This window comes from Pantherophis guttatus, chromosome 3 (genome assembly GCF_059756535.1).
Source record: "Pantherophis guttatus breed Tessera chromosome 3, ASM5975653v1, whole genome shotgun sequence".
NCBI lineage: Eukaryota > Metazoa > Chordata > Lepidosauria > Squamata > Colubridae > Pantherophis > Pantherophis guttatus.
In genome coordinates this window covers 82,898,899-82,915,840 of record NC_142065.1, presented here as the reverse complement: position 1 = coordinate 82,915,840, position 16,942 = coordinate 82,898,899, and the positions used below count along the sequence as shown (strand labels likewise).

The 16,942-nt window shown below is 36.0% G+C and overlaps 1 protein-coding gene across 5 annotated transcripts in view; it reads left to right on the top strand.

Annotated features, from left to right (window-relative positions):
- DIPK1A (divergent protein kinase domain 1A) overlaps window positions 1-12,700 on the top strand; it is a 33,473-nt gene extending 20,773 nt beyond the window's left edge. For 4 of the 5 annotated variants that reach the window (XM_087889971.1, XM_034437243.3, XM_060690041.2 and 1 more), the window contains exons 2-5: window positions 4,721-4,855; window positions 5,284-5,391; window positions 7,785-7,961; window positions 9,098-12,700. In XM_087889971.1, coding sequence (XP_087746097.1) covers window positions 4,721-4,855; window positions 5,284-5,391; window positions 7,785-7,961; window positions 9,098-9,910 — 1,233 coding nt within the window. In that variant the 3' untranslated portion in view covers window positions 9,911-12,700. The remainder of the gene's footprint in view (window positions 1-4,720; window positions 4,856-5,283; window positions 5,392-7,784; window positions 7,962-9,097) is intronic. The other variant, XM_087889972.1, reaches the window with a different exon arrangement.
- The last annotated feature ends 4,242 nt before the right edge of the window (window positions 12,701-16,942 follow it).

The following is a 16,942-nucleotide window of genomic DNA, read 5'->3' as shown; positions in this document are numbered from 1 at the left end:
TTCTGATATAAGGTAAGATCTAATGTTAGGTAGTTGCCAGACAGTGAATAAAACCACTGTTTTTTTCCCTTGATTTAATTTTTTCCTTCTAATAAAGGCAGATATAATAACTGCATGATTTACCAATAAATATGTTATACTTTGAGAGCTATGGATAGATAGGAAGATTATTTTTAGGGATTATTTTTTAATGAGGAATAAGCAAGTTTTGTACTGAATCACCATTGTCTTGTTTAGTTGGATGTTTTTTATCCTGAAACACTGATTCCAAAAGAATGAATCAGAAAACAGCATGAAGTTTTCTGCAAGATTCATAGTTGCCTTCCTGGTAAGATTTCAAAATAAAAGAGCCACAGGCTAGCTCACTTAAATTTTAATCTCTTCTATTTCTAAGGAAGTCTTCCTTTTTTTTTATTAATCAGACCAATACTATTTGTTTAACTTGCTGAAAGGAAAGTAGTCCTCATTTACTACAGGAATTATGCAGCATCCTGCAGAAAATTCTAACTGTATGAAGCAAAATGATTGTATTGTGCAAACTGAAGTCCTCATAACTCATACTTCCAGGTGGTCTGCATCATTTCAAAGGCAATGTGAACAAGTCTTCTCCAGCGCGCTGCTTGGAGAATCCAAAGCGTGGGTTTTCAATAGTGTGTTAGCTAGAGACTGAGTGTATGTTCCTTTAAATTTTGTCTTAGTTCCGCCTCCTTCGCTCGGCTGGTGTCAGTTTTATTCACTCAGTGGAGCTGAAGAGACTGAAATTTAGCTTGCTCTGGAGAATACTCTATTGAATTTCACTGCTTTGGATTCTACCTTGCATTAGCCAATATTGGATTCTGTTTTTCACTATAATTCGATTCTGATTGATCTGGACTGCTGTGTCTTTATCAGAAGGCGGTGAGTTGTTCTGAGCAGTGGTGGGATTCAATTTTTTTAACAACCGGTTCTGTGGGCGTGGCTTAGTTGGGGTGTGGCTTGGTGGTCATGTGACTGAGTGGGCATGGCTAGCTGGTCATGTGACTGGTTGGGCGTGGCTATGTGCATAGGGACTACTCAGAGGGCTGAAAAAAGTCATTTCTGACTGGTCCTCGCACTTATGACCATCCTCACATTTATGCCCGTTGCGGCATTCTTAACAACCGTGTCAGTCATTTCACCACTACTTCTCTTCACCACGATGACAAGATAGGGCGTAAAATGTAAAATGTGAGGACAGTCATAAGTTCAAGGACTGGTCAAAAGTGCGAGGACCGGTCAAAAATAACTTTTTCAGCCTTCTGTCTAGTCCATATGCACATAGGGACTATTCAGAGGGCTGAAAAAAGTCATTTCTGACTGGTCCTCACATTTTTGACCAGTCCTTGCACTTATGACCTTCCTCACATTTATGCCCGTTGCAGCATTCTTAACAACTGTGCCAGTCATTTCACCACTACTTGTCTTCACCACAGTGACAAGATAGGGCGCAAAACGTAAAATGTGAGGACAGTTGTAAGTTCGAAGACTGGTCAAAAGTGCGAGGACCAGTGAAAAATAACTTTTTCAGCCCTCTGAGTAGTCCATATGCACAAAAGGACTACCCAGAGGGCTGAAAAAAGTCATTTCTGACAGGTCTTCACACTTTTGACCGGTCCTCACCCTTATGCCCATTGTAGCATTCTTAACAACCGTGTCACTCATTTCACAACTGCTTCTCTTCACCATGGTGACAAGATAGGGCGAAAAACGTAAAATGTGAGGACAGTGGTAAGTTCAAGGAGTGGTCAAAAGTACGAGGACAAGTCAAAAATAACTTTTTCAGCCCTCTGAGTAATCCATATGCACAAAAGGATACAGCAATAGAGAGGGATGAAGGAAGGAGAAGAGAGATGGAAGAAAGAAGGAGAGAGAGGAAAGGAAGAGAAGGGAGGAAGGAAGGGAAGGGAAATTAGAGTAGGAGTGAGGGTAAGAGAGGGAGGAAGAGAGGAGGAGAAGGAGAAAGGAAGAGGAAGTAGGGAGGAGGAGAAGCGGGGGGGAGAAAGTAAGAAGGAAAGAAAAGAGAGAGGTGGTAGATTTGAGGAGAAAGATTGCTGTACAGTAAAAAAGATGAAATGGAAGAAAAGCAATCCCAAACAAATATAAAGATATTAAAATAAAGAATGAATTGTTAAACTTTAAAGAATAAAAGAGAACAAATATGAATAAATAGCAATAATTAGAAACACACATACAAACATACAATTTATTTTCTTTGAACAGAGTATTTGGCCAGTTCACAAATTTAAACAGTGTTTAGTCATTTCAATTAAATTTACAATTTCTATATTTCCTTTTTGCCATATTTATTCCTTATCTATTTTTTAAAAAAATCAATATTACCCTTCATCCTCATCTCTAATCTTAATCAAAATCATTTTTTCCCTTCGATTCTATATTATACCCCTTCCCATTGTCATCTATTTTTATATCCATCCTCACATTGGTTAATTATGTAATATTACAGTTGTTTAATATAAATTAAACATTTTAATATAAATCAATTAGTTATATAACTATCTTTTTTGTATATTAATCAATATGAACATGAATATTCCAATTATTTCCATGCAATCCAATTTCTTACAAATCAATTAATTATATTTACCAATAATAATAAACCAAATAATTTCCCCCATATATTCCTCCAAACCACAACTTAACCATTTCTGCTTTCAACACAATATACAATTCATAGTATCTCAATTATTACAATTCCCTAGTTAAATAGAGCTTTTTTTCTTTTGTGTTTTAAAATCTTGAACTCTCCTCTTTTTCCCTAAATTTCCCATTGTTTGCACCTACCTTTTTTGGTGAGGAAAAGAAAAGAAATCTGCCTGCCCAATTTTCCAACATTGCCACAGCAAAGCTAACAGCCTGCTTTACTTTCAGTTTCGTTTTTCAGGATAGCTAGGGGAAAAAAAATCTGTAGCACTCTTTGCAAGCAAGCAGCAGAGCCCTGAGCAAAACAGCTGAGAGCAAATCAGCTGAGAGTCGGGAGGCCGATCTAATCAACGGGCTAATTAGCCTATGCTGAAGCTCCCCGGGCCAATAAAATTACAAAAAACCACCAAACCGTTTGTTAAATTGCTGGCTCACCCGTCCCTCGCCCACCACTATTTATTGGCAATAAATAGTGGTGCGGAGGGGCGGGGCAAGGGGCGGGGTGAGCCAGCAATTTAATAAACGGTTCGGCCGAACCGCCTAGAACCGGCAGAATCCCACCACTGGTTCTGAGGCTTCGGCCCAACTCTCCCATACTCCTCGGAGCTCTGTCCCGGCTGGCACATCTCTATTACTTGCAGCTGCCGATGGGTGAGTTGGTTTCCCGGCTTGCCGGTACAACCAGTGCCACCATTTATATCCATCTTGTCTGCTCTATTGGCGGCCTCAGAGTCCCTGCTACCGGCTGGAGCATACTCTATATTTGTTTGATTAGTCCGTTCAGCCTGAAGCATAGTGCCTTGTTGACGAGAACTGTTGGAACTGAGAGAGCTTCAATTTGCCTCTCCTATTCTGCCACATTTAAGTTCCGTCTGACTCGGAGGTAGACGGCTGCGAAGTTCCTGGCTCATTTCAAAGGCAATGTGAACATGTCTTCTCTGGGAAAGGAAAACATGTATAAACAGTGATGGAAGACTCCAGGAAGGTTAGAGTGGATAATATATATCTGAACTCTTGACTCCTGTGTGTCTCTCTGCGTGTAAGGTTAAACAAAATATATGCATAGTTGCCATGCTGCACTAGATTTCCCAGGCAAAAGCACAAATAATAGGACATGATAACTGCTTCATTCTCTCCAAATCTGCATACTGTCCAACTATCCCTAATTTATATATATACTATAATTGGGTACTGTTTGGATATTACTTTGAATTTTTAACTACAACCATTATTTAATATTAGCCGTGCAGCTTGAGGCTACTATAAGCTATTCTTTTGTAAAATATGGAGAGTCACCAGTCCAAGTCTAATAAAGCCCAAATTATGTTGTAGAAAAGAGCAATATTATGAAGAAATTTGGACATTCCCAAATTAGGAGAACGTGGGAGAAGCAGTCTGGCATACAACATTATTCGTGACTGCAGAAAAGGAATTTTGTGTTGAACTTAGTCCTTTCTTCCATTTCACATTTTCAGTCTATTACTGTTGTAGAAAGAAGAGGTCAGGCAAATAACAATAAGGATTAATTGAGGGAGGAAAAAATGCTCGGGGGGGGGTGAGCTGAGTGGGAGAATGAATGACAGAAACAGGAAAGGAAGTCTATGATGCTATTCTGTGAGTAACCTAGAATTGCAAAAAAGGAAGTCAAGACATGCATATAAGCTAGATCTGGGCATGAATAAGTTTGCTATGGGATCATTGGTATATTGTAGGGTAGATAGGCTTGTTGGGTTAGTATCAGAATGAGAATAAAGCTCAGAGTCAGGTATATAATTCATACATGTGCGTGTGTGTTGGTTGATTGATTTCAGGTGAGATGAACGATAGAGAACTTGTGTGCCAATCATAGAATGAATGAAGATGGTCTAGTTCCCCAGATTTTTTCCTGCCTCTTTAGAATTCTAAAGAAGAGAGAGAAACAGAAGTCTTTTTTTAAATTTTGTTGTTATATGCTTCATTTCTAGCACAGGGGAACTAAGATTTTCTTAAATATCGTAAATATGACTGGAATTTTTCCCTTTCCACTTGTCTTTGTCTCAAGGTTCGCTTCTCTTATATGCGGATGAAATATCTCTTCTTCTCTTGGCTAGGAGTATTTATTGGCAGCTGGATTATTTATGTTCAGTACTCATCTTACACAGAACTTTGCAGAGGGCATGACTGCAAGAAAATAATAGTAAGTATATTTTTGAAAAAATCAGGTTCGTTGGTATTCCTGACTGGCTCTTCTACCTTTAGTATTTTCTTATAAATTAAATATGAGAGAAATGTTATGAAAGAATTAACCAACTTTTGCTGTTGCACTTGTCTAATAAGATAAAGCAGTAGTTTATGTTCTTGGTTTTTGTTTTGTTGTCATGAGAAATAGTATTAGAAAAAAAAACCCTGATGTAGCTTACTTATTAAATTATCAAATCTCAGTTCACTGGAGAGGAAAAAAATAGCTATATATTGTTTAGGAATTATGTGAAGGAATACAATAGTGAATCAGGGAATCTGTATACTGAGAGATCTATATTTAAGGAGCTATATGATAACATTTTTTGAGTTTGCTGCTGGTTAAAATTATAGCAATTCTCACGTATAATTTTTCCATTTTTCCAGTGTGATAAATACAAGAGTGGGGTTATTGATGGATCAGCATGTAGTAGCCTGTGTACAAGACAAACACTTTATTTCAGAAAATGTTTGTCAACTCAACCCAACAATCAGGTATTAGTACTCTGATTTATTTTTTTTATTTCAGAAAAAAAACATGAAATGATAAATAATACTGTGTAACTTTACTTTAAATAATGCTTCAGTTGAAAATAGATGAAAATGGATTTCATATATTAAAGATAAAAAAACTACAGAGAGCAGTGATTAATGTCTCCTAATAAGGACTTCAATTGGTTCATTTGACCCCCTAAAATTGCATCCATCTAAATATAGTGATTGCTGCAAACACAGACATTTTAGTTATTCTAAGGTATACTAGTTTGTAAATGTCAGAGAAAACAGAACTGTTTAAAAAACCAAAGCCAACCTTGAATTTGCTTAGTTATTTACCGAATCCATGCAATATTGCTAATAGTGTTTTATAATAAAGAATTGACTTAATCAAGTATTTTGTAATATGGAGGAGAATGCTAGGCATTATGTTTAAGAATATCCTACCATGCTATTGTTTCTCCTTCTCATATTTCTCCAGATTTTCTTTTTCCCAATCTACATAATTCTCTTTTCCCCTTCACACTGCAAGACATAGAACGGTTCTGGACTATGACAAAAAAGAAATACCAGAACATCCAGCAATTTGACAAAATACCTACAGATAGTCCTCAACTTACAATCAATTGGTTAATGACCATACAATGTTGCGGCAGATCTCCCCAGGTCTACTTACAACCCAGATTTGAAGTAGGGCTGCCATCTCCTTCCATGATCACCTGATTACATTTTGGGCTCTTGGTAACCAGCTGGCATTTATACCCTTTTGCACCATCGCACGGTCACATGACCAAGATTTACAATGTGTTTTTTGTTAAAAACTGGTGTTTACTTCTGGTTTTCAGCAAAAAAAACCCACCCATTGTGGATAATGGATTCACTTAATAATTGCAGCATTCACTTAAGGACTGCGGTAATTCACTTAAGGACTGCTGCAAAAAAGGTTATAAATTTGGGCATGGTTGCTTAACTGGCACAACTTAACAACTGTAATTCAGGTGTCAATTAACGGACTGAAGTCAAGAACTATCTGTATTCACGGCTAGCAACAGCACAGAACAGGACTGCCTCCTATCCAAGGACTGAAAGTTTGGCTTTGAGGGAAGTTATAAGGAAGGGTTAAGAGCAAATGTCTTAAGCATGCAGAGGGTTAAGTTATTCATTTTATCCTTGAAATCCCACTACCTGAATTATTTTTAAAAGGTTGAAAAGATCAGTTCTATCTAGTGATGTTATGACAAATTAATCTTGCTCGTGTCTCCTACACACAATACTTAATGTAACATGTAGCTCCCCAATCTATAAAGCTTACCACACTATATTAAAGTTTGCATCCATCATAGTATTTTGAGGCTTGCAAAATCATCTGCAAAGGGACTTGATAAAAGGACTCTTTAGGGAAAATTGCCAAATAGGAAGGAATGTAAGGACCCAATTCAGCTACAGTAGTTTTTGAATTTTTGAAATGAGTTTTACTGTTTAGTCACATCCGATTTTAAGCTGGAGCAGCATCATCTAGATTTTCATTTAAAACCTGTTACTATAAAATAATTTATAACAGTGGTTTATTAATAATACTGCATTCAAGAAATGTCTTAATTTTATGGTTATTAATTAGTGCCATAAATCAAATGGGTGTGAAATGTATATTTAGTAATGATTTAAAGTACATGTCAAAATGTACAATAATGTATGAATTTTAAATGCTTATTAGCCGTGATTTACTAAAAATTACAGAATATCCTTTACCAAATGCATTTTGCTTTTCCATGTTACATACCATGCAAAAAGTATATATTGTTAAAAGTGTTTGATGACAACTGCTAAATAATGTTCTAGGAGTACAGTTATCACTATGCAACCAACTTTTATTTCCATCTCTGTAAAAGCTGAGTGAAGAAGCTAGTCTCATTGTAATGAAATACATTAAAATATTTCTGTATAAAATAATTTAAATAATGCTATAAACTTTAAACTTCTATTTCACCTATATATGTCACTGTCTTCAGGTTGCCTTATTTCTATGTCTTATTTTCAAGGGAGAAGAATGAAGAAATCAAGGACAACTGCTCATCTGATATTTTGAAATTCACTTAAATTTAGTACTTTTAAAGACAGCATGTGGCATTTTTATATAAACACAGCATATAAGTACTAGTTTAGCAGTAGTGGGAATGCTTTGTCTAGGTTAGCACTTGTCAGCTACAGTTCTTTTATAAATACTATATTTGTATAAATAGCATGTACATTTTAAGATTTGTTATCCAGAAAATCAGGTCATCTTATTTAAGCCAACAATTTAGTCAGTGAAATACTGAGTATCAATTACAGAGAGCATTTGTGTTAAAAGATAAATTTCCACCTATAATCATGGTTTATTCCATTTTGTACAGATGTATTTAGGAGAATGGGGTAATTTGCAAGGAGTTATAAAATGCCAGATGGAAGAAATTGCTCATATTGATCTCAGAACTGAACTAGAACCAAGGAAGGAAACAATTCTGTTTGATAAACCAACTAGAGGAACTACAGTTCAAAAATTCAAAGAGATGGTCTATGGGCTTTTTAAAGTAAGTATATTATTTCTCCTTTGCCTGGAGGGATGATGACTGAGCTGGAAGTAATGATACTAGACAGATTATTTAATTACTTCATATTTGTGGCAAAAGCATTAGATTAAAATTAAGACTTTGTGTTGGGAAGTTTTATAAGGATTGCATGAAATGAACTTTTTAAATTCTCCCTCCCCATTATGATCCTGCTATAAATTGGCTATTACAAATAAGAAACTGCCATTGCAATTCAGTTGACAGTCTTTCTGTTACTGCTCTTACTTTTTTAAAGGCTCCATGTGTAGTGTTTAAAAACTCTTATAACTATTAAAATATAGCTGGGTCTTGGATTAAGTACAAGTATGAAAAATTGCATTGGTAATTCATTTTTAATCTGTGAGGTCCTTGGTGCTCTCTAACCTTGGTTATTTTCTTGCAGATGTTTCATTACCAAATTAGGTAACATCGCCATTGTATGTTTAATCTATTTTCCCTTTTAAATAGCTTATTAGAAAACAGTCACACAAATATATCTGTAATAAAATAAAAGAAGCCCAGCTGCAAATAATATTCTCAAATTATGAGAATATTTTATCATTTTAAGAAATGAATCTGAATTAATGCTGAATGAAATTGTCCTAATGTTGATGGATAACAACCTTTGCTCCTATAGGTCTTTTGAACCAAAAAACACCACCAAAATTACCAAGGATAGAGACCAAACAGGTCAAAGATGCCCACAAACAGGTTAGACAAAATCATGTGGGTCTGCAGGAAATATGGTGATGTGATTATATTATTATAGCTAACTTTACTATAAGGAAAGTGCAGAGGATAAAAGATGAATGCTGGGTGGTGAAATGGAATTTTTCAGTCACTGTGTCTTCTTCTTACCTTTAGGATGGAGACACTTGCTTTGTTCAATAGTTATACAATTGGTATTTTGTAAAGCAGCTACCTTTAAACACACTTATTTGTAGTAAAATTTGATATTAGTAAATGTGAACCTGCTGCATTGCTTAAGGTTATCTCACTGCTGGGATACTTATTTTGTTAAATTTTTTGAAAATTCATCTGACAATAAGCAATATTTAATTAAAAATAAGAACTGAGTGCACCTGATATTTCAACATATATATGTGACTTCTTTCTAGGCAAAACTGGGAGAGCAAGGAAATCTTCCCGAATTGGTTAATCTCATCTTGACTGTGGCTGATGGGAATAAAGATGGTCGTGTTTCCTTGCCAGAAGCAAAGTCAGCATGGGCACTTCTCCAGTTAAATGAATTCCTGCTCATGGTAATTCTCCAGGATAAAGAACACACTCCCAAATTGTTGGGGTTTTGTGGAGATCTTTATGTGATGGAAAAAGTTGAATATACCTCTCTTTTTGGAATAAGCCTTCCGTGGATCTTAGAACTTTTCATTCCTTTTGGTTTCAGAAGGAGCATGGATCAGTGGTTTACTCCATCGTGGCCGAGAAAGGCAAAAATAGCTATAGGGCTCCTAGAATTTGTGGAAGACATTTTCCATGGACCGTATGGAAATTTTCTCATGTGTGATATGAGTGCCAAAAACCTGGGTTATAATGATAAATATGACTTAAAAATGTTGGATATGAGAAAAATAGTGCCAGAAATGAATTTAAAAGAACTTATTAAAGATCGTCACTGTGAGTCTGACCTGGATTGTGTATATGGCTCAGACTGTAGAACTGTATGTGACCAAAGTAAAATGAAATGTACTACAGAAATAATTCAGCCAAATTTAGCAAAGGTGTGCCATTTGCTTAAAGACTATCTGCTTCTTGGGGCTCCTTTAGAAATACATGAAGAATTAGAGAAACAACTGTACTCTTGCATTGCCCTGAAAGTTTCAGCCAATCAGATGGAAATGGAACATTCCTTAATACTCAATAACTTGAAAACTCTATTGTGGAAGAAAATATCTCATACGGATGATTCTTAGGTGCTTTGTCTCAGAAGAAGATACAGTTGCTGCTGTAGGAACTCACCACTTTTTGTGAAACATACTTTATAGTTTTTGAAACATTCATTATCCTCATCTTTTATCAGTTCTCTTTCAGACATATTTTTCCCCAATTGAAGAGTTATATGTGTACTTAAAATGTATGCCTGTCAGACTACTGAAGCCATATGGCTACAACACTCCTGGCTGGAAAGAATACTAATTCCCTGTTACCCTTTTACCCTTCACTGGCTTAAGAGATTTCATAAGAGCCTTCTGTTGTTAGTATTCATTCTGTTTCTTTAGAAACTTACTAAAAGCCAAATTTATACATATGGAGAGATCATTTGGTACAATCCCAGGAAATCCGTTCTATAGAATTTATAAACTTACATGTATTCAACTGATCAATTTCCTAAATGTAAAAAAAAAAATATCTAACATTTGAAGTCTAGCCTACCCTTTTGCCTGACATATTATTAAAAACTGGGAATTCTTGAAGTAGGACAGTATAAAAACACCGATCGCACTTCCATTTCTAAATAATAGCTAAAGAGAGCTACCCAAGGACCTCTGCATCATGAAGCAGTTTCAGTTAGCCAAGCTGCTTCCTCTGGCAGTGGAAGACCCTCCCACTCAGATACAGCAGACCCCCCCCTCTTCCTTTGAATAAATGTATTAATACCTCCTCTTGACAACATCCCAAGTATCAAACTGCTCCCTGGGAAAGAATTGTTCCCTGTACTTTGTTTGCCCTTTATCTTTAGCAAAAGGGAAAAGTTAGAAGGAATGGAACAGGATGGGCGAAGTTGGCTGTGTGGGTTATCGGTTTAAAGCACTCTTAGTGGCCATTTTTGTAAATGCTGGTTACTTTATGAAATAATTCCTAGTGATTCAAACAGGCTTCTCATTTGAACTAAATGTGTAAGGGGAAGAGCTTTGTCCCTAAACTGTGATATCATTTAGTCCAAGTAGATGAGGGACTGATTGCATCTAGGGCCCTACTCTTGTTCCAAAGCTACCACCTTGCAGGCATGAGAAGTTTCCTTATGTTCTTTTGAATTACTATATCTTTATTTTGTGTTCTTGCTTCCCCTCAAAAAGCTACAAAAATGTATTGTGGTGCTTTTAAAAAGATCTGAAGTGTGATTTTTAAAATTCTGAAGTTTCTTTACAATCATCAATCTGAAGCATCCATCACTATTAGATTACTATTTTAAAATAATATTTTGGGGATTATCTATTAATTTTAGCATGGCAGAATTTGCACATTAGTAATTTTTAGAGAAAATTAATGTGATAATTGAAAATGTTTTAAAATGGAAGTTTTTCGAACCAGAACTTTTTGTTAGATTTTTACATTTGTATACACATTTACCTCATACATACATTGAATGTTAGTAAGTTTGCTAAATCTCCTAGTTAAAAATAACTGTTGTACCATTCTAGCATCTAAGGATTTATAAGTTGCACACACAATCATGCACACACACTAGCAGCAATATGAAATATAAGATTCAATAAACTACAGTAATCAGTTGGATTATATGAACAGATTTATTAAAAAGTATTAAGCATTATACATTTGAAAGTAAGAAGTCAAAGAGATCCCGAAGCTTCAGTTTGTACAAATCACAGTTTTAATGAAATTGAATGATTGAGTCCTCGTTTTTTATCAGCAAAGTATTTAAATTATAATGGACAATCTCACCAAAAGAAAGCCTATCCAACAGTTAAATTCTATGTATGACTGTCCTGAAGTAATTTCAGTATTGTAAGTGTAAGGTGGAAGATTCCTATTGGGAGGTAATCATATTTGTTTCTTCAACCATCGAACTGTTTGCTTTCACCATATGCACTTTGGAAACTAGAATATTACATTCAAGCCGATTTTGTAAGAATGTATAGGTTTGTTTTCATATTATGTGATGAACTAATTTCTAAAGTGCCATTTGTCTTAAGCTAATGAATATTGGTTTTGGCATTGCTTACAAAACAACAAAATGAAACACAGCAGTGATAAGATACATGTGTTCACCACTATCCTTGGATTTTTTTAAAATTATGTAGTACTTTCCATTTCTGTTATGTGTTTTTCTCAGGACTACAGGCCATAGTCACCAGTTCTAGAAAGAAATGGCAACTTTGATCACACATGGATAATCTTTGGAATCTTATTTAGCACCTAGCTAGTTAATAAACTACATTATTCAACATAGTTGTTTAGCAGACCTCTTCTGAAACACTTGTGCATGTTCCTCTTGACACTAATTCACCTTTAGCTCTTGACTTGATTCAGTTTTGTTTTATAAGACAAGAAAATGACAAAAATTATTGACAATTTCACTTTTTGAAATCAACAAAACATTCTTTTTTAACCCCTCAAACATGCACTTATAAAGACAAAAGAACTATTGTTCCCTGTATAATGTGTGACATTATTTGCTTTAGGGTCTTGTACATTTTTGCCTTGTATAAATATTTTTACTAACAGTTTTCTTGCACAATGTCCACTTTGTTTTTAAATTGACAAGAGACCGCATTTATTAGTGGTACCAGTAAACATTCTTAAATTTTAATAAGCAAATCCATGGTAAGTCTGAATGTCAATATTTAACAGTCATTGCTCAGTGGAAAAAAATATATTTGAAAGTTTGGAATAATGGAACTCGTTAGCAATGCAGTTTGTACTGTATTTTATTTTGATTGCTGTTATACCACTTTCAGGTTTTTATTTTAAATATGAACTGTTTACAATAAACTGGAACTATTTCCCTTTTCTGGTAGTGATACATGTTGGGTAGAAACACTATTTTTGGTAATTATTAGCATAAAATGCTGAAGATAGCAAGAGCTCAACAAGGTTCAATTTGATTCCATAGTTGAGTCTGTATAATGCATGCCTTATCCTCTCCAAATACAAGAAACAAATACATATGACAATTTTAGTGGACAGAGGTGTGTTGAAATAAGTCCAAAACACTGGTTTCTGCTTGTAGTTTTCATATTCTTCTAACAAAAAAAGATACTTTTGATGATTGAATTTGATTCATTTTGTCAAAGGCTGATTGCTGCAAAGCAAAAATGATTGAGGAATAGAAAACCCGAACCTGGATTAAATCTGTTGAGATGACAGGTTTGTTTGATTCTCTGTTTTAGCAGATAGCCCTTTACTGTCCCCTAGTGAAATAGGTTGGGCTACAGTTGCATTTAATAATTTTTTTATATAAGTCAATAGAATGCAATAAAATTAATGAAACAAAATGTTAAAGTTATATTTATGTATTTAGTTACCAAGCATATCTAAATAACCAAAATATCTTTATAATCCCCAAGGTATGTCACAACTTTTGAGCACTCCCTAATGTTTGGAAATTGAAAGTTGAAAAACTTGACATGCCCTAAATAGGGTGCCTCTGCTTTCCTCTTGAGATTGAAAAGTTCATGTAGTGATGGAAGAGATCGGGGAAGATGCTTCACTATTACACAGTTGGCCATTTCTATTCAGTTTCAATTTAGGGATTCCCATAAGAGCCCAGGATAAACTTAAATATTTCTGCATTAATATGACCTAAAATGTGATCTGTTCTCCACACAAGCCCAAAAACTAAGTGAAGAGAACCCTTTTAAACAATTGAGTCAAAAACCTTATAGTTCATTTGAGAGAAATGATCCAAATCTATACTCTTGTGTGGCAGAAATATGTGAATCTTCACTTTCAGTAAGCGATGTGTCCTCATATAACTGCAACTAAATGTTTCAGATAACTGTTGGTCAGTCCTGAACATCAGCTTGAATGAATTTTAACCAATTCCTTTTATGGAATAGATTCAATTAGTTTTTTGTAGGCTTCATTGCATGAATTCCCTGCTTCCTACAAGATTTCTATAGAATTAAGGTGAGGACTTTGACAGCCCATTCCAAAACATTAACTTTTTTCTGCTTTAACCATTCTTTGATTATACATGGATTGTTGTCATGCTGTACACCCCGCTTTCACTGGAGCCCAAGTTCACTGACAGATATCTTGATATTTTTGTAAAATTTACTGGTACAATTCAGAATTCATACTTCTATCAGTGAATAGTTTATCAATGGCAAACCCAGGGCTGTCTTAATGCATGGGCCTGATGGGCACTTGCCCGTGGGCCCCATGAGCATAGGGGCCCCATACTAATATCTGTATGCTAACCCTTCAATGCACCTTGTATCATATAAATACAGCAACATATTTATTACATTTTACTGTATTTTTTTATTAATACTAACATGCATTAATAGAAATTAACACTGATTTTTTTCCATAGATGATATGAGCCCACATGTTTTTAATGTTTCAACACTGATTTTGTTGGAAGTGCCAATAAATATATGCTTAATTTTATCAACCATTTACATCTTTATTCCTGTGAGTAATTGTCGTATGGACCACAGTACACTGCTTTGCCCGGGGCCCATAATGCTGTTAAGACGGCCCTGGGCAAACCATCCTGATCCGTTATACTGCTACCATCACAGATGGTATAAGGGTCTTATCCTGAGTTTGCCTTTCCCAAACATAATACTTGTCATTCAATTAAAAAAAAGTTCTATTCTGTTCTCATCTGCCCGCAGAACATTTTTCCAATAATCATCTGGCTTATTCACATGGTTTATGTACATGGGCAGCAATATTATTTTTGAAGAGTAATGACTTTCTCCTTGCATTCCTGCCATGCACACCACTGTTTAGTGCTGTTCTGATGGTGGTCTTATGAACATTGACATCTAGCAATGCAAGAAAGGCCTTTAGTTCTTTAGATGTTATCTTGAAGTTCCTTGAGACCTTGAATAGTACAAGCACTGCTCTTGGTGTGATCTTAGTTGATCAATCACTTCTGGGAAGGGTAACAGGGTAACATAACGTGAGCTGTCGTGGGTGCACCTAGGTACACCCACATTACGCCAATTCTCCGCGAGCTGCACTGGCTCCCTATTGATCTCTGGTCACAATTCAAGGTGTTGGTTATTACCTTTAAAGCCCTACATGGCTCAGGGCCAGGGTATCTTCGAGACCGCCTTCTACCACATAACTCCCAATGACCGGTAAGATCCCATAGAGTTGGCCTCCTCCGGGTCCCATCAGCTAAACAATGCCGGCTGGCAGGCCCGCAGGGGAGGGCCTTCTCTGTGGCTGCCCCAGCTCTCTAGAACCAGTTACCTCCTGAGGTCCGGATCATCCCCACCCTATTGGCCTTCCGAAAAGCGGTGAAGACCTGGCTTTTCTGGCAGGCCTGGGGCCGTTGATCTCACTCTTGTGATCCAGCGAGATCCGGCCATGAATGGTGTGAATGATTTTTAATGTTTTTAATTTTTAAATGTTTTTTATAATGATTTTAAATGCATTGTGAGCCGCCCTGAGTCTTCGGAGAGGGGCGGCATACAAATTGAATTAATAAATAAATGGATGAATGAATAAACAGTGGTATTGAATTGCTTCCATTTGCACATGATCTGCCCGACAGTGCACTGGTGGAGCTCTTTGGAAAGTTTTCTTAATTCTTCCAGCATGGTGAGCATCAACAACTATTTTTAGATGTCAGAAATCTTTTTCAAACTATTACATATTTCCTCATACCTCATACTGATGAATACCCAGAATTCTGTCTTTTAAATAAGGCAAGACTTCCTACACTCACACCTGATTATCACGCTATTCATTGAAACACATTTCTCCTTCAAATGAATTGATAATTCCAGACTTTTACATTAAACAAACCATACATGTACATAAATTTGGATCATTTTCCTCCATGAATAAACGAACACGTTTTAGACTTAAATTGTTCTAAATGGGTTCTTTGGCTTTAGGACTTGTGTGGAGAGCAGATCACAAATTAGGTCATCATGCAGAAATATGAACAATTTAAAAGGTTTCACAAATTTTAAGTACTACTGTAATTGCTGGTAGCTAGAATACAGAAGGTAGCTGGAATATAGAACTCCATTTATTAGAGACTGTTGTTTTCATTATATATTTATTATGAACTAGTAATTTTTAGTAAGCATGCTGCTAAAATAGAGAACAAGATTGAGGATTTCATCAATTTGGTCAAATACTTAGCAGTTAAGTTTGGGTGCCCCCGTCCCGAGGAAGCCATATGGCCTATTTTGAAAACCACTGGTCTACTGAACCAGGGACCTTCTACTATAGCCAATTTTGATAAAAGTAAGTTTTTTCCTTCATGTAGAAATGGTTTCATGGTCTGGCCTACTTAGGGGACTGGTATTGGTCTTGAAAGTCCGATACACCGCTTCACAACCCTCTAAGCAGTTTAGTGTCAGCATATTGCCCCCAACAATCTGGATCCTCATTTTACTGACCTCGGAAGGATGGAAGGCTGAGTCAACCTTGAGCCGGTGAAAACTGAACTGCTGGCAGTCACCAGAAGTAACCTGCAGTACTGCATTCTATGCCATCACGGCTCAGCCCACCTCTCCCAAATCCAATCACCCGTCTTCTACTTCAATGAATTAGGATGGGTCTGCCTGATGTACCTTTGAATGTTAACCTGGATTTAACATTTTAGTCCTTTCCTCTAGGTAACAGCTTGTCATATTTCCATCAAGATCATTTCCTTACTCTACCATCGTGCCTGCCTGATCATCTTGTTAAACTGTATAGCAAGAGTGTATCAGCCCTCCCCTTCCACATCCAATCCCTTGAGACAGTCTTATTCCACAAGAATTATATAAAAGCAAAGTGTATTAAAAGAAAAATCAGTATTAGTTTAAATATTAGCATGGAAATAGTGATTTAAAAAAGGTAACGCAAAACTGTTACAGAAGAGCAGCTGCTCATTTAAAAAAAGAAAATACGTGACTACAACTGCTACAAATGAGGTTTCTTTCGGCCAAAATCCCAATAAAGAGATTGGTACTTTATTTACAAGATGTTAAAAGAAAAACCAATACAATCTGGAACAAGCCTGAAACGTGATCAAGGCTATTTAAAAAAACCAGTTCCTTAATTTCTACAATAAAACTCAAGAT